The sequence below is a fragment of the Glycine soja genome, chromosome 13 (genome assembly GCF_004193775.1).
Source record: "Glycine soja cultivar W05 chromosome 13, ASM419377v2, whole genome shotgun sequence".
Classification (NCBI taxonomy): Eukaryota; Viridiplantae; Streptophyta; class Magnoliopsida; order Fabales; family Fabaceae; genus Glycine; species Glycine soja.
Genome location: NC_041014.1, coordinates 8,884,300 through 8,902,533, shown reverse-complemented (window position 1 = coordinate 8,902,533; position 18,234 = coordinate 8,884,300). Strand labels below are relative to the sequence as shown.

General features: G+C 41.5%; 1 protein-coding gene across 1 annotated transcript; it reads right to left on the bottom strand.

Annotated features, from left to right (window-relative positions):
- Positions 1 to 4,706: 4,706 nt before the first annotated feature.
- LOC114381551 lies at positions 4,707 to 17,594 on the bottom strand. Its single transcript, XM_028340828.1, has 4 exons — positions 17,523 to 17,594; positions 17,224 to 17,421; positions 16,801 to 17,100; positions 4,707 to 4,793 (listed from the first exon to the last, which is right to left on the bottom strand). Exons 1-4 carry the CDS (start codon positions 17,592 to 17,594, stop codon positions 4,707 to 4,709), a joined length of 657 nt encoding a protein of 218 aa, XP_028196629.1.
- Positions 17,595 to 18,234: the final 640 nt, after the last annotated feature.

The window sequence follows — 18,234 nt, the reverse complement described above, 5'->3', positions numbered from 1 at the left end:
GTTCGGAAGGTTGCGGAAATACCAACTAAAGCTAAACCCAACCAAGTGCACCTTTGGGGTAAAGTCGGGGAAGTTGCTGGGATTTATCGTAAGTCAGAAAGGGATAAAGATAGACCCCGAGAAAGTGAAGGCCATCCTTGAAATGCCGGAACCACGCACGGAGAAGCAGGTTCGATGTTTCTTGGGCAGGTTGAATTATATCGCGAGATTTATCTCGCAACTCACCCCTACATGTGAGGACATTTTCAAGCTATTACGTAAGAACCAGGCGGTCCTGTGGAACAGCGACTGCCAAGAGGCCTTCGAGAAGATCAAACGGAGTCTCGCAAACCCCCCGGTGCTCATGCCACCTGTAACAGGAAGACCTCTTTTCCTGTACACGACCATGTTGGACGAGTCTATGGGGTGCGTGTTGGGTCAGCACGATGATTTTGGGAAAAAGGAACAAGACATTTACTATCTAAGCAAGAAGTTTACCGCATGTGAGATGAATTACTCAATGCTGGAAAGGACGTGTTGTGCTTTAGTATGGGCATCACATCGGCTTAGGCAGTACATGCTCAGCCATACCATGTGGCTTATTTCCAAAATGGATCCCGTGAAATACATCTTTGAGAAACCAGCCCTCACGGGACAAATTGCTAGGTGGCAGGTACTACTATTTGAATTCAATATCGTGTACGTCACCCAAAAGGCGGTAAAGGGAAGCGCCTTGGCAGATTATTTGGCCCAGCAACCCTTCCAGGATTATTGGCCGATGCACCCTGAGTTCCCAGATGAAGATATCATGGCCCTGTTCGAAGAGAAGCGGACGCATGAGGACATAGACAAATGGATTGTTTGCTTCGATGGGGCATCTAATGCTTTGGGCCATGGAGTAGGGGCAGTCCTTGTATCCCCGGATGATCAGTGTATTCCTTTCACGACTAGGCTAGGTTTTAATTGTACCAACAATATGGCCGAGTATGAAGCATGCGCCCTCGGGGTTCAGGCGGCCATTGATTTTGATGTAAAACTACTCAAAGTGCATGGAGACTCGGCTTTGGTGATATGCCAGTTGAAAGGAGAATGGGAAACTAGGGATCCGAAGTTGATACTTTATCAAACTCACATCTTGAGGTTAGCCGAGTTCTTTGACGACATTTCTTTCCACCACATACCTCGGGAAGAGAATCAAATGGGCGATGCATTAGCCACCCTGGCATCCATGTTTCAACTTGCCCTACACGGGGATCTGTCGTACATCGAATTCAGATCTCAGGGCAGGCCAGCATATTGTTACGCAATAGAGGAAGAGCGGGATGGGAAACCGTGGTACTTCGACATCAAACAATATGTCGAGAACAAAGAATACCCACCATGGATTTCTGACAATGACAAAAGGATGTTGAGGAGATTGGCTACTGGTTTCTTTGTAAGTGGTACCATCGTGTTCAAACGAAACCATGACATGACCCTCCTACGATGCGTAGACGCCAAAGAGGCGAACTTCATGATTGAGGAAATCCACGAGGGTTCATTTGGGACACATGCCAATGGGCAAGCTATGGCCAGGAAGATCCTTAGGGACGGTTATTACTGGCTCACCATGGAGAGCGATTGCTGCGCCCATGTAAGGAAGTGTCATAAATGTCAGGCATACGCGGACAATGTCAATGTTTCGCCACATCCTCTGAATGTTATGTTCGCCCCTTGGCCTTTTTCCATGTGGGGGATAGATGTCATTGGGGCCATCGAACCCAAGGCTTCGAATGGTCACCACTTCATTCTTGTGGTGATAGACTACTTCACCAAATGGGTTGAAGCAGCTTCTTATACTAATGTCACGAGAAGTGTGGTGGTCAGATTCATAAAGAGGGAGCTGATTTGTCGATACGGACTCCCTAGGAAGATCATTACTGACAATGGCACCAATCTGAACAACAAGATGATGCAGGAAATGTGCGAGGATTTCAAGATCCAGCATCATAACTCCACCCTTTATCGGCCAAAGATGAATGGGGCTGTAGAGGCTGCAAATAAAAATATTAAGAAGATTGTCCAGAAGATGACAGTGTCATACAAAGATTGGCATGAGATGTTTCTTTTTGCCCTGCACGGATATAGAACCTCAGTACGAACTTCTACTGGGGCAACGCCGTATTCCTTGGTTTATGGGATGGAAGCAGTACTCCCATTTGAGGTAGAGGTTCCTTCTCAGAGAATAATAGCAGAGTCAGGCCTAGAAGAGTCAGAATGGGCTTAAGCACGCTACGACCAACTCAACCTTATTGAAGGTAAGCGTTTGATGGCCATGAGCCATGGGCGTCTATATCAACGAAGGATAAAGAATGCGTTTGACAAGAAGGTACGCCCGCGCAAGTTCAACGAGGGGGACCTTGTGCTGAAGAAGATGTCTCACGCTGTTAAGGACAATCGAGGCAAGTGGGCCCCGAATTATGAAGGACCTTTCATGGTGAAAAGAGCTTTTTCTGGGGGTGCTATGATACTCACCAACATGGATGGCGAGGAGCTACCCTCGCCCATGAACTCTGATGTCGTTAAGCGATACTACGCTTGAAGTCTGGGGCAATCGAGAGGACTGTTGCATGTTTTTCTACTTCTGAGTTTTTGTTCTTCTTGGTTTTCTCTAGGGATTCCCTTTCACTGTAATTGTCTCGTTTCTTTAAAAGAAGAGGAGATGGGTTAGGCTTCAGTCCTCCCTTTGGTTTTAAACCTTGTGTTAGTTTATAATCACCTGAGCCTTCTTCGCTTGGTTCATGGGGTACCCCAAATGCTTAAATTAAAACTGAACCTAACCAACCTTCACTAAGAAAATCATTGCATTAAAAAACATTCATGCATGCACATACACATGCATATATTGTGGTAACAGGGACAGAATCGTCTTAGGCCATGGTCAGAAGTCGAGACAAGTTGATGGCATAAATCAACCAAGGTAAGACGATCACCCGGTCACGCTTGGCCGCATATTGTTTGTTCCCTACTTGCAGGTACTTAGGGACGGATGCAAATGGAGGATAGGGTCACGACCGACCGATCGTCGTCCCTTTCCCAGCACTGGGCAAGCAGAGAACGTCGCTGCAAGGCAGCCCAGTATCCTTTGAATTTACAGTATTTACTACTATTGTTTGTTTTAAATAAGTAATCGACGCCTGATTCTAACTTAAGTAGGTTCGAGTAGGCAGACGCTAACCCGTAAGGGGGGGGAGGCATGTTTAATGTTTCCCCTAAAAAAAAAAAAGGTACAGGTCAGCTCGCCTGAGCTCGCCTGGGCGAGCAACCCCTGTACGAAAATATAAAGGAGTGGAGGGGGAACGTTTTCCTCACCCAAAACTCTTCCCCCTCACTTCAAAAACCCCAAAGCTCACGGGAATTACAAGAACAGCAGCCCCCAAGCTTCCATTGTTGAGTTTTTGCTTCTCTTTTCACGCTTTAATTCACTCCCCACAAGTAAGTGCAATTTCCTTTGGTTATTTGGCTCTCCATTGATGTGTTTTGGTGCTTTGAATTGCTCATTTTTTGCGAAATTCGTGAAGCAATTCACGTCTGAATCCATGCTTGTTTTGTTGAGTTGAGGGTTTGTAGGGGAAGGCCTTAGGCCTGTGTTGTATTCTGAAACAATGGGGCATGCCACATTGCCCCCGTTCTCTTGCAATTTATGTCTAAACATGCGCCCACCAAGTGCTCGGTGAAATGCCCCAATGACATATGAATGTGATTTTTGTAAAATTGGGATTGTGGGACTGTTTTATATATATGGGGACAACATAGGGAATCCGAAATGGGTGCCCAAGTGCAATTCCAAGCTTAGAAATCCCAGCTCTTAGCTTCAATGCAAGGCAACATACTTATGACTAAGAACCTAAATTTTGGTTTTGGAAGTAGAAAAGCATGAAAATTAGGACTTGCTTGTGAGAGTTTTTTACTCGAATTTGGGCTGCCCCATGAGGGGTACTTTGCACCTAGGTGGCATGGAAAATACTTTTCAATGGTATGTAGATATATGTGTAAATATAGGTAGCAAGGAAAACACTTTTCAATGGTGTGTATATATGTGAACATATGGCATGAAATTCCTTACAAAGTGTGAATGAGTATCTTCCTAAATGAATATTGAGGTCGCTTCTTAAATGAATGTATGATGGCATGGAATTCCCTTTTGAATGCAAGTATGTGCATGACGTAATTAGCTCTCCAATATGCATATAAATAAATGTGAGTGAAACAATGAAAGCCTGTATGATATATGTTTCAAATATGTGTAGGTAGTTTGTGATAGCAAAATATTTAGGATGTGATTAGGTGTGAGTTTTGACGCAGTGCCTAGAGCATGAGAATGTGTGTTCTTTTCAAAAATATATATGTATGGCAGTTGGAATGTGTTGGATGTCCTTGTACGTTGACATAAATAGTGGGATATTCTACACATACGCATGTGCATAAATATTTTACATTAAAAGTGTACATGAGTTCATTCTAAATCGGAGGGATTAGCATGTCATTTTTGTGTTAAGAAAAGCTTATCTTGTAAAACTAACTTCCCAAAATGTTTGTCCTCGCAGGAAATGGCCCCAAGGAAGCTTGCCTCAAAGAGATCCAGGAAGGACAAAGCGGCTGAAGGAACCAGTTCCGCCCCCGAATATGACAGCCATCGTTTTAGGAGCGCTGAGCACCAGCAGCGCTTCGAGGCCATGAGAGGATGGTCATTCCTCCGGGAGAGATGCATCCAGCTCAGGGACGACGAGTATACCGACTTCTAGGAAGAGATAGTTCGCCGGCGGTGGGCTTCGCTGGTTACCCAAATGGCCAAGTTCGACCCAGACATAGTCCTCGAGTTTTATGCCAATGCTTGGGTGAGGGGTCAGTGGATCCCTTTCGATGCGGATGCCCTCGGCCAGTTCCTGGGATACCCTTTAGTGCTGGAGGAGGGCCAGGAGTGCGAGTATGGCCAGAGGAGGAACCAGGCCGATGGGTTTGATGAGGAGGCCATCGCCCAGTTGCTGTGTATACCGGGGCAAGATTTTTCCCGGACTGCTACTAGGAGACGGGTGCGGATCATGCGCACCAACATGACCACCCTGAGCCAGATATAGATGACGTTGCTGCTCAGCAACATCCAGCCCAGCGATCCTAATTCCGACCTCCCCCTGCCGAAGTGTCAGCTGGTGTACGCCGTCCTGACACGGATTAGCATTCACGTGGCTCAGTTGATCGCTGATGCCATTTATCTATTTGCAGGTATGGCGCCGACTAGGCACCCTTTGGACCCGGATAAGTCCAACAGGGCCCTGGGATTTCCCGCATTGATCACAGGACTTTGTCAGTCGTTCGGAGTCCCCGTCGCACCTAGCAAGGTGATTCGGCCACCCATCACCCGGGCTTTTATTGAGAAGTATTACACGCAGAGACCGGCCCAGGGTGATGAACCACAGGCCGCAGACGCGCTGCCACCTCATCAGGCTGGCCCAACTGGGTCATTTGATTCGGAGCAGTATTTACGGCATTTGGTTCGCCAGCAGGCGGCCAACCACCGGGCGCACGTACAGACCCATGGCTGTCTTTACCAGCTGAGCCTCAGCCTGCAGAGCCAGGGTTTTACTTCTTTTCCATGCCCTACTCCGGATCAGTTCAGGGCAGAGGTCGCATGGCCCAGAGATTGGCCTGAGGCCCAGGCAGGGGAGGCACCCGTAGAGGCTCCTGGTGAGGCAGATGAGGCCCGCGAGGACGAGGAGATGATCGATTTGCTTGATTTCTTGGGAGGGAGCGGAGCCACATGATTGGAAGATCCCTAGATCAGTATTCCTTTTTATGTTATGTTTATGTTTCCTCTTTTTCCTATTACGTATCATTTTATCTTTGTTTAACTAAGGGAGTAACGTTTGTTTCGTTTTGATTGACTTTTGTTTTGTGCATACATGTCGTTTGAACTGTTACGTTTGTATTTACTTCGTTGTTGTCAATAGTGTTTGTTGAAGTTCCGAAATCGCGTAGAATTTTTCATTTAGGAATGTCGTCCAAAATCAAAAAATGAACCAAAATCATGATAAAAAGAAAGAGGCGTTGTGAATAAATGTCTACGTATATAAAGAAAAAGAAAAATGTTTCTCATATATAAATGTAGAAGGAAAATGTGTATAGAAGGATTTTTGCGTGTGTAAATAATGTGTGAAAAGAAATCTTTGTGTGTGTGAGCAACGAGTGTATATAAAGAAACTTTTGTATAAACCATAGGTGTGTGTTGGGAAAAACGAAAAAATCTTTGAACGTAAATAGGGTTCGTATATAGACCGTGTGACGCAAAGAGAAAGAGTTCTAATGCGGGTACAAAAAAAGTTCGTCATGTATAAGAATGTAGATATACAAAGAAAAGTTTTCCTCATAGAGGGCCATGGGTGTATAGTTTTGTGAATATAAAAATGAAACAAAAAGGAAAAAGAAAGGAAGACCTCGAAGGTCGACATGTTATAGTTAGGAAGCATAAATCATTTGTAGAGAACAAACATATCTTCTGGAAATAAGGGACTGACGCTAAGAGTTTATTTTCCTGAATAACCGAGATAAGAACGGGTGAAATCCATTGAACTAATGAAAGAACATAATTTGGAAGCATTGGGTCTGTTTGTGTAAATTCCCAACCGTAGTATCACAATGCCATAAACGGGATGCTTGAGTACCCACCTGGCTGTGGCCATGACTAATTTTGCACGTTGTTTCCAAATCATCATTGTCGCACGTGCCTTGTGGAATAATATGGAAGTTCGGCCCGAGACCGACACCTTGACACCCAAATTTGTTTTGCCCTGGATATCAAGATCGGGCTCCTACGATAAAAGCCCCCATTGAGACACAACCTTAGACTATTTTGGACCTTGGCCTATCAAAAGAACCCTCATCCTCTCCCTCAAAGCAAAGGACAACGGAATCCCCTCAAGGGAGAGCGAATAGAATGCTGAAATCCGATTTCCCAAAGAAAGGAATGGAGAAGAAGAAATGGAAAGAAAGAAAAAGAAAAAGATGAAAACAAAGAAAAGAACAATAAAAAAGAAAGAAAAAGAAGGATTCCCGATCGAAGATCGAAAGGAAGTAAAAAGGGAAAAGATCGGAGGAAAACAAAGTAATTCTCGATCAATGAAAGAAAGGGAACGAAAAATCTTCGGACCAGATAAATTTTTGGCAAGGTAAGTGACTGCCGGCGAAGGAAAACCCTTTTTTTGGTGTCTCTTCCTTTCGAATTGCCATTCAAGGTCATTCTCGATTGGCGATATCCCGCCCCACATAAAAGGAAAAGACCGAAACACTCAGATTCCTCTCCAAAAACACTACCCTTGAGAAAAATCCTATTGATCCGTGATCGTACGTTTGATCTCTGATTCGATAGGAAATCATGTGCAAAATAAAGTCATTGTGCAGTTATGGTTTGGGAATAGGGTGAAACACTTGCCTGTGTGAGTTCTTATACACTATGAGTGATTCATTCCCAGTTCCAGCTTAACCCGATGTTTCCCCTGAATGTTCATTTAAAAGCTAGATGTTGACATCCTTCCCTTCATTTTCGGGTACCAGGAAGATTATCCTTGGCATGAGTATGTTGTTTCTATAAGATATGGTGCTCTCGCAAATGATTTATTTTTCTTTGCAAAAAGCATGTTTGCCTTTTTAGGTAAAAAAAATAAAAAACTGGTGGACCATTCGGTCCTGCCAGCTACCTTTTTTGGAGCCCCATGAATTGAGTTGTCGTTCATGCATCCTCCACCAACGAGTTTGGAGCCATGCGTAGTGATTGCCTAGTGCAATTCTCCATTCTCGCCTTTTATTCGGAGCCCCATGAATTGATTGCCTAGCACTGTTCATGTGTCCTCCACCGTCAAGTGCGGATCCTCTTGACTGGGAAATGTGGTCTTTGTTATTTTCCCATTTGATTCCTCCACCAACGAGTTTGGAGCCATGCGTAGTGATTGCCTAGTGTAATTCTCCATTCTCGCCTTTTATTTGGAGCCCCATGAATTCATTGCCTAGCGCTGTTCATGTGTCCTCCACCGTCAAGTGCGGACCCTCTTGACTGGGAAATGTGGTCTTTGTTATTTTCCCGATTGATTCCTCCACCAACGAGTTTGGAGCCATGCGTAGTGATTGCCAAGTGCAATTCTCCATTCTCGCCTTTTATTCGGAGCCCCATGAATTGATTGCCTGGCGCTGTTCATGTGTCCTCCACCATCAAGTGCGGATCCTCTTGACTGGGAAATGTGGTCTTTGTTATTTTCCCGATTGATTCCTTCGCCAAACATGTATATATGTATATTATATTATTGTGGTTTTTGTTGTTGTTTGTATTTTGTTTTGTGTTGTGCAGAAAGAAAGAAGGACTAGAGACGAGAGTCGTCATAGACTAATCACGGAAAGGGCAAGACGGACGAAATCAATGTCTTATCTTTGCTTTCCTCTTATCTCCGATAAAAGGTAAGTAAAGAGGGGCAACTGTCATACCCTAATTTCGTCTGGGGATTATTACTTGATGACATGCAACCTTTGATTGGCACCCTTTGTTGCACAATCCGTGAAATTCCATAATGCAACGGAAACCAAAAGGAAGTATTGTTGCGCAATCCGTGAGTTTTTGTAACTTCTTCGAAAGATAAGAAAAGAGTAAATACATGATCCGTAAGGATTCGTAACCTTACGGAAAGAAAATAAGTATCGTTACGAAATTCGTAAAGTTTCGTAACGTTACGGAAAAAGAATCACCAAAAAAGGTAAAGGGGGTGCATTTAGTAAAAAGAGGGGTGTAAATAGTAATCAAGCCCACTTGGGCCTTCCAGATTCTTCCTTCAGAAGGCGGTTGCTTCTAGAGGAAGCAACCTTGCTCGCCTGGGCGAGCTGGGTGGCAAGCTCCTCCCCTATTTTGCTATAAATAGGGGGAGGAGTGAGGAGGAAAAGGGTTCAGCCTTCTTGGCACTTCGTATTCTCTTAAATTTGTTGAGGAAAATTGTTTCCATGAAGAAAATCCAAGCCGAGGCACTTCCGTAAAGTTTCCGTAACATTTCCGTGGGTAATTACACTAAGATTTTCAACCGTTCTTCAACATTCATTGTTCGTTCTTCGTTTTCTTCGGTCTTCAACTGGTAAGTACCCCAAACCGAGCTTTTCAATTCATTCTATGTACCCGTGGTGGTCCCCATTTGTTTCATGTACTTTTATTCTCATTTTCATTTACTTTCCGTACCCCCTTTTGACGTGCTTCAGTCATTTATTTAAGTTATCTCTCGCCTAATCAGAAAATAAAATAAATTTCCATCGATCATTTGATTTGTAATATTCGTTAATTTTTGTTAAAATGAATTCCGACCGTTCGGTCGTGCCGTAACCACGTTGGAAATAAAAAAAGAGGTAAAATAATAATATAATAATCAAAAAATACCTTTTAGTAAAATGAAGCGAAAAAAAATCAATCGGACGTTTTTTCTTTGGGATTTCTCATTCTTAATCGAATTGACTAATAATTAAAGTGAAACTAAGGCTAAAATCAACTCGCCTAGTCAAGCTCGTCCACAAAAAAAGTCACTAAAAAGGGTTTGAAAGTTTATCATCTCAGTTTTCCTTATCAAGTAAATGGATCATTTTTAAGGTCCAACGCCTTAAAATGATCACCTTTCAAGTAAAAAGAATCGCTTGATTCACTCTTAAGAAAGAACTACGTAGGTCTGATTTCCTCTTCGATGGAGGATACGTAGGAGCAAAAGCCCCGCTTTTGTCGACTTCAAAAATAAAAAAGAAATAAATGTAAGATAACACAATTTCACAATTTTAAAAATAGGCTGTTGTCCTTTGGGACAAACGTGAGAGGTGCTAATACCTTCCTCAAACGTAAATACAACTCCCGAACTTAGAATTTTCGTTTTGACTGGTTTCCTTTGGTTTTTCCAACGTTTTCCACAAATAAACATTGGTGGCGACTCCGCGCATCTTTCCTCCTTTGGAAAGCGCACCCGTGTGCCTCGCCTCGCACGCCCGCAAAAGGGCATGTGGCGACAATAACATATGGAAATTGCTCCAGGTACTCTACCCATTTTGCATGCATTTTGTTTAACTTGCTTTGCCCTCTAATGAACTTAAGTGATTGATGATCACTATGAATGACAAATTCCTTGGAAACAAGGTAATGTTCCCATGTTCGGAGTGCTCTTATTAAGGCATAAAGCTCTTTATCGTAGGTAGGGTAGTTAAGGGTGACACCATGAAGTTTGTCACTAAAATTAGCAATAGGGTGCCCACCTTGTAACAAAACAGCTCCATCTCCCACCTCAGAGGCATCACATTCTAGCTCAAAAGTTTTAGAAAAGTCAGGAAGAGCTAGAACAGGTGCCTTAGTAAGCCTTTTTTTTAGCAAAGCAAAGGCTTGCTCTTGTTTTTCACCCCAGGTAAATGCCACATTCTTCTTCACTAGCTCATTGAGAGGTGATGCAATTGTAGAGAAATTAGGAATGAACCTTTTATAGAAGCTTGCCAACCCATGGAAGCTCCTAATATCTCCCACACTTTTTGGGGTGGGCCATTCTTGGATGGCCTTGATTTTCTCAGGGTCCACTTGGACCCCATTTCTACCAACTACAAACCCTAAGAAAACTATATTATCTACACAAAAAGTACACTTCTCTATATTTGCATAGAGGGTGTTTTTCCTAAGGACTGAAAGAACTTGTCCGAGATGTCCTAAGTTATCATCTAGGCTCCTACTGTACACTAAAATATCATCAAAATAAACAACTACAAATCTACCTATGAAATCCCTTAAGACATGATGCATAAGCCTCATAAAGGTGCTTGGTGCATTAGTGAGCCCAAAAGGCATCACTAGCCATTCATACAAACCAAACTTGGTCTTGAAAGCGGTTTTCCACTCATCACCCTTTTTCATCCTGATTTGGTGATACTCACTTTTAAGATCAATTTTTGAAAAGATATTGGCACCATGCAACTCATCAAGCAAATCATCAAGTCTAGGAATGGGGTGCCTATACTTTACAGTGATGTTGTTGATTGCCCTGCAATGTGTACACATTCTCCACGTACCATCCTTTTTGGGCACCAACAACACTGGCACAGCACATGGGCTTAGGCTTTCTTGGACCTTGCCCTTCTCCAACAATTCTTTATCCTAAGACTCTATCTCCTTAGTCTCTTGAGGGTTAGTCCTATAGGCTGGCCTATTAGGAAGGCTTGCTCCTGGGACTAAATCTATTTGGTGTTCTATTCCCCTTAAAGGAGGTAGCCCAGGGGGTATCTCTTTGGGAAACATATCACCAAATTCATGTAAGAGTTCTTGGACCTTTGGGGGTAAGGTCTCAAATGTAGGAATTGTGGTAGTGCTAAGGGATGTTTCCCTTGATAGGAGAAGGTAGAAAGATTGTTTAAGAAGGAGTGCTCTTTTAATATCACCTTTTGTTGCAAAATGATTTTCCTTCTTAACAATCTTCTTGGAGGAATCCTTTTCCTCTTTTTCCTTCCCCTTGGCCTTTGAAGAGGTCACCTTCTTCATGGGGGTAGACTTCCTCACTAGACTCTTCACCCCTTACTTCATCTTCACTTCCACTAGAGGAAGGGCAAGAAGTAGTTTCCTCTTGACTACTATAAATGTCTTGACCTCTCATAATCATGGTTTTCTTTGTGGGGCATTGAGAGGCAATGTGACCTCTACCAAGACATTTGAAGCATTTAATGTTGCTAGTCCTTTCTTGGGAACTAGTCTTAGGGGTGTATTTCTCTATGGTCTTACCCTTTTCTTTCTTGGGTTTTGAAGGTGTAGTCCCCAAAATTACTTGGGCTTGGTCCTTCCTTGGATAAGAGTGAAAGCCATAATATTTTGAAGAAGACTTTCTTTTTAGTTGTTGTTCCACTCTTATACAAAGTTGGACTAGTTCATCTAGGTCCCTTTATGGAAGGAGTTCAACCTTGTCCCTTACTTCCATATTAAGCCCACTAAGGAACCTCACTATGCTTGTCCTTTCCTCCTCCCTAAGTCCAGCTCTTAAAAAGAGTAGTTCCATTTGTTGTCTATATTCTTCAACACTCATACTTGTTTAAGCCTTTGGAGTTGTCCATAAGCTCCCTTTCATAGTAGGGGGGAATGTGCCTCTTCCTAAGGGCACTCTTAAGATCATTCCAATACTCTACAGGAGGATCCCCATGAATCCGTCGTTCCCTAACAAGGGAAGTCCACCAATAGAGGGCATACCCTTGAAAGCTAAGGGTAGCCAATGGAACTTTTCTCTCTTCGCTAATATGGGGGGTTTTGATGTGCCATCATTTTCTTCTATTTTCTAAACCCTTTTTGCACCATTTTAATTATTGATTGGTCTTAATTGTCAATTAATTAGGCAGTTTTATTATTTGGGCTCATTTAGCTAATTTGATGTTTTAAATCTAATTTCAGGAATTAATGAAACATTGGGCTTAATCCGGATTTTGGTTGTGGACTTGAAGAGGGCAAATAAAGCAGCGCTTACCTTAGTTAATTTCTAATTAGGAAATTTCACAATTTTATTTTATGTTGTTCAGTGTTTATTTCGTTTTGGGCCAGAGTATTGTAATAGGGCCCAGTGACTTTGAGTGACTCTTTTTAAATAGCTGCCTTGGGATTCGTGCAGGGCATTCTATTCTGCTAGGCTATTTTCATTATTCAGAGCTTTGGTTTTAGGTTTTCATGTTTTTCTGTGCCCTTGTTACAGTTTTCGTTCTTAATGCAAATTTCCGTTTTCTGCTTCTAATTACGAGTTCATTCTTGCTTCTTCTTCTACTTTCATTTACGTTTCTGTTCATTTACGTTTCTGTTCATTTACGTTTCTGTTCATTTACGTTCTTGTTCATTTACGTTTCTGCTTCATGTTTCATTTGCGTTTTCTGTTTGAATCCATGGAAGGCTAGATTTTCTGGTGTTGTTTCCTTTTGAGGACGAAGCCCAACTCTCTTTGAGGTTTCGTTTGTAATGTGGTTTCCTGGCAGTTTTCCCTTCACCAGTTATCCCAATTTCGTGAATATTAATCAGTGCACGCTTCGTGTTCGATTAATTGCCTCTGAGCCTAACTTGCGTTCATGCTTAATGGACGAAGGGCTAACTGGTGTATGTGGTACCTAATCACGTATTGAAAACCCTAAGTTGATTTTTGCTTAGTAAATTGAAATAGGGTTGGATTAAGTGGTTGACTGTTAGGGACGAATTCTCCATAACCCAGGATAAGAGAGTGGCTTCTGAATCAGAGGAAACAACCCGTTTTTAATATTAGTAGTTTCGTATTCCATTTTATTTGTTATGCTCTTTAATTACCAAACAACCAAACCCCCCCCCCCCCCATCGTTACTGTTACTGCAAGTATATTATGAACATTTGGCTTGTCACTGCTCGTTGGGAAACGACCTAGGATCACTTCCTAGTTACTGCATTTTCATGTTTATTTGATTCGGGTACGGCCTCGATCAGATGGCAAGCAAAGAGTTGTTCAACCTTCATTTCCCAATCTAAGTAGGCCTCAACATTATCTTTTCCATGGAAATATGGAAGACTAATGTTAACCTCTTGAGGCCTTCTATCCCTTTCCCTTCTTTGGGAGTGATGTTTAGTATGTGAACTATGGCGCCCTCTATAATAGTCGCTAAGTTCTTCACTTAAACTCTTGCAAGAGTCATGACTACTATAGGAGGCATGTTTTTCTCTTTTCATTTCTTTTATTAGTTTTCTTCTTTCTTCCTCTCTTATTTTCTCTCTTTTATCTTGACTTATTTCTCCCACTCTTTTTTTTCTTTTTCTTTTCTCTCTTGTTTTTCTTTCCATAACTTGAGAGAACTCAACTCATCTAAGATTCTAGATAGAGGGTCCTTATGACTAGTACCCTCATCATTAACACTAGTTGAATGATGACTCATGTTGGTTTCTAAGTTGTGGTTCTTTCTTGTTGGAGGTTTGAAAACAAAAGGTAAAAGAAACTATGGTTGAAACTAGCCAAAATAAACACTAAAAGAGGTGTGAAAGATAAGGTAAAAAAAACTAATTGGTAAAATGCAAGCTATCTAGGCGGTTTGACAATGGAAGGTAAAAGAAATAAGCTATGAAAGTAAGCAAGAAATGTAAACTAGGTGAATCCTAAGAGTGTTTGGATTACCACATTCAAGGTTCCCAACAAAACACTCACTATCCTAAGGAAAAATTGCCTAAAATTATTACACACAAATGGAAGTTTGGTAACCTATTGGAGGCTCCCAACACACTTCCAATGAAAGGCCTTTTTGTTACAAAACTTGAAAGCAATAAAGGTAAGTAAATTGCAAATTACAAAATTAGAAAACGGTCCTCAATTTTGGTGGTTGTTCTCTCTTTGGTGATTCACTCAATTTGGAGTGCTTCTTAGTCCAATAGCTCTTAAGGTGGTTGGCCCCTTGCTTCTTGACTCAAATTCTTCAAGGGATGGCACCAATCCTCCTTCCAATTCCCTATATGGCAACCCACAAACAAGGAAACAAAGAGACAAGCAATGACCAAAGACCAAAAAAAATGAAATGAAAGCTAAACCAATGGAGTTTTAACAAGACAATTTTTTAAGGATTACTCAACAATTAAAGCAATGAAAAAAGGACATAGAAGCAAGCTAGGACTCAAAGAGAAACTTAGAATGGCTCTAGAGTAGAGTAAAAAAACTATAAAAAAAAGACTCAACAAACCTCAAGCTTTGGCACTTGTTTTCACAGTAATTTTCAATTGAAATTTCAGAACTAAGATTGGTATAACATAGGCACCAATTATAGAATAAATTTTGAGCCAAAACAACAAGCACACTTCCCTTTCACTTTTTTTTTTCCTGGATACTGATTTTTCTGCCAACTTGTGTGATTTTTAGTATTTTTTCCATTTATCTAAATCACTTGGTTCTTTTTGTATAACTTTTTTCCAGATGTCTAAAAAATTCAGTAAACATTTCAGCTAAAAATTCAAAGTAACCAATTCTCAGTAATTTTTACAAGTTTGTATGTCCAAGCTGCCAGCACCAGCGATTTTTTTTTAAACATGGTATATTGATTGCCTTGGGCTTACTTTCAACCTTCCTATGTATGTTGAACTCACTAGTATTGTTTACCACAGTTTTAGGAGTTCAATATTCACTTAGGATCAACATTTCAGCCAGCAATTCAATCACCAAAACTCAAATTCACAATAGACACAATCATAAGGAAACCTAAAAGTTCAAGAAAAGGTTCACAATCAAAGACTCTAAGAATTTTGCATGAACATGTTAAGGACTAATTAACATGAAAGATTTGACTCAAATCAAATAATAGGATAAAATAATTTCATACACTCATGAACAAATGAGTTAGACAAAGAAACAAGAAAATAAAATTCAGCACAACATAAGAAATCTTATGTGACAAGTTTCATGACTAGACATGACTTCTATGACAAAAAATGCAATAGGTGAACAAGTCACTCTAGATTTTTGAGGTTTTCTTCTACTTTAATATTTTTTGTAAGAATTTTATGGTTTAGGTTTCAGCCACAAAAAATAACAAGATAAAACTCAAAGGAACCTAAACTCAACACAATTCATGGTTCAAGAACAAGAACAAGAAATTTGAACCATAGAAAATCAAATCTAGCTTCTATAGCAAGTTTAATTGGTGGAAAATCTAAAGAATCATGTTAACAACATTTAGCACAAGACATGTGAGGAGATACATGGAGAAAAAATGAAGACACAACAATGGAAGAGAAGGTAAAGCAAAAAATTAATGGAGGTTTAAGAAGCACCTACTTGAAGCTCTTGTGCTCTGATTACCACTTGATGGAAGCTTGCTTGTGGAGCTTCTATGGAGGATGGATCTTTGAGCTTCAATGAGGTCCTTCAATGGTGATTTTTAACCATGGAGATGCAGCGGAAGGCAAAGGAGAAGAGGAGAGGGGAGGCACCATCCACTAGGGAATAAGCCAAGGAAGAAGGAGCTTCACCACCAAGAATTGCCTTGGATAAGAAGCTTGAAGAGGATGCTTTAATGGAGGAAAAGAAAGAGAGAAGGGGGGAGCACAAAATTGAAGGAATAAAAGAGGGAGAGAAGTGGAACTTTGAAGTGTATCTCATAAGACTTTCATTCATCAAAGTTACAACAAGTGTTATACATGCTTCTATTTATAGACTAGGTAGCTTCCTTGAGAAGCTTTCTTAAGAAAACTTCCTTGAGAAGCTTCTTTGAGAAAACTTCCTTGAGAAGCTAGAGCTTAACTACACATACCCATCTAAAAACTAAGCTCACCTCCTTGAGAAGCTTCCTTGAGAAGCTAGAGCTTAGCTACACACACCCCTCTAATAACTAAGCTCACCTCCTTAAGAAGAGAAGCTAGAGCTTAGCTACACACCCCTATAATAGCTAAGCTCACCCCCATGAAAAAATACATGAAAATACAAAAAAAAATCCTAGTACAAAGACTACTCAAAATGCCTTGAAATACAAGGCTAAAACCCTATACTGCTAAAATGGCCAAAATACAAGGCCTAAAAGAAGAAAAAAACATATTCTAATATTTACAAAGAAGAGTGGACCCAACCTTGACCCAACCTTGACCCATGGGCTCAAAAATCTACCCTAAGGTTCATTAGAACCCTAAGGCCTTCTTTATCAGCTCTAGCCCAATCCTCTTGGAGCCTCTTGCTCATGGCTCTGGTAACTGGTCCTTTCCTAGGAAGGATTGCATCAACAATAGTATTAAAATAATTGACGTAAATGACATTTGATACATATCTCGCAAATAGTCAAACTAACCACTGCATGTCTAGGTTGGTCCACATTAGAACATGCATGTGTCGATGCTGCTGTTGGCTCCGGCACCTGAGGGCTATGTGGCTCCACAAATGCGACATGATGTGTCGCAGGTGCATCTCGTGGCAGATCTGATGGCTGTGTGGTGGTCATGAATGAATGAGAAATGACGAAGAACCAGTCTATGTAGTCTGGCGCACACTGACTTGGCACAACACACATCTCAGTTGCTGGCGAAAGATGGTCTGAGTAGTGCATCCACCTGTCGTCTATTTCATCAAATGACTCCCATGAATCGGCAGGCTGTGCAGGAATACTCTGGACGTATCTGAACTAGCACATGACCCTCTCTAGTCGGTGTCTGACAGCAACGGGCCCTCAGCGGAGATGACTGGAAAAGCATGAAATCAAATGAAACTCCCAGACCAGTCGATGCTCCCCATAAGGCATCCAGCAGACATCAAGAATCTTGAGTCGATCCAGACGCTGCCTGTACATCGCTGTAGATATGGTCTTCATAGTCTCCTTCATCGTAATCCACCTACATGTACGTGGTGACACCTCGTCATAGTTCGAATCAGTGATGCACTCCGCAACGGATGGAAAGTGCTCATATATCCAACACTACAAAGATTACATGAAAATCATATAAATTTCAAATGAACGTGTAAATTACCCTATTTGAAACATTGTTGTAATTAACTTATCAAAAACAGATTAATTACCTGTAAGAGGGTGATGTAACCAGCAAGCTGTCGGCTGGTGCTGATACAAGCATCATTCAAATGATCGTACATATGCACCAGGGCAACAGCTCCCCATGCATACCTCCCAGTCTGACTGAGGTCATTGTTAGTCGATGAATACGACTAACTTTTGTGTATAAAACTTGTATAAATTGTAACAAACTCCTCCAATTTATGGTTATTTTGTAGTGTTGTAATTACTTTTTGTTAAAGATAGGTAATAAATACTTAGTACTTCCATTTTGTGTGTTTAATAATCATTTTCTCTCAATTTCAGGTTAATTAGGCAAGTTTGTGAGGTGCTGATTTTCACCCTCTCGCTAAGCCAATCTGCTGCCTTAGCGAGCCATCCGCTAAGCGCAACACTCCTCGGCTGAGCGCGAAGAATGAATCTAGAAGAAGGATGAGTCGTGCATGTTCGTTGAGCAAATGGTCATCTCGCTAAGCGCACCACTTCAGTCCATCCGCAGAGCGAGAAAAACACGCGCTAAGCCGAAATTCACTAATTCGCGCTAAGCGGTTTAGAGTTGCGCTAAGCGCTTAAGCACGAACAAAGCCACCTATTTAAGCCTAAAATCAGATTTTGGAAAGAAGAGTTTGGCCTTTTTCTTGAAGCTTCTGCATGTCTAGGGTTTTCTAGAGAAAGAAAGGTCCAAGTTCCAGAGAGTTTGAGAGATTTTGCTGTGTGAAG

Excerpts from the sequence above, each read along its gene's own strand:
- LOC114381551 (XM_028340828.1), bottom strand. The coding sequence starts at position 17,594 with ATGTACGATCATTTGAATGATGCTTGTATCAGCACCAGCCGACAGCTT. Across the intron at positions 17,422-17,522 it reads GTTACATCACCCTCTTACAG|TGTTGGATATATGAGCACTT; the intron begins GTAATTAATCTG and ends TAATCTTTGTAG. Across the intron at positions 4,794-16,800 it reads ACCAACCTAGACATGCAGTG|CGAAGCCCACCGCCGGCGAA; the intron begins GTTAGTTTGACT and ends TTGGGTAACCAG.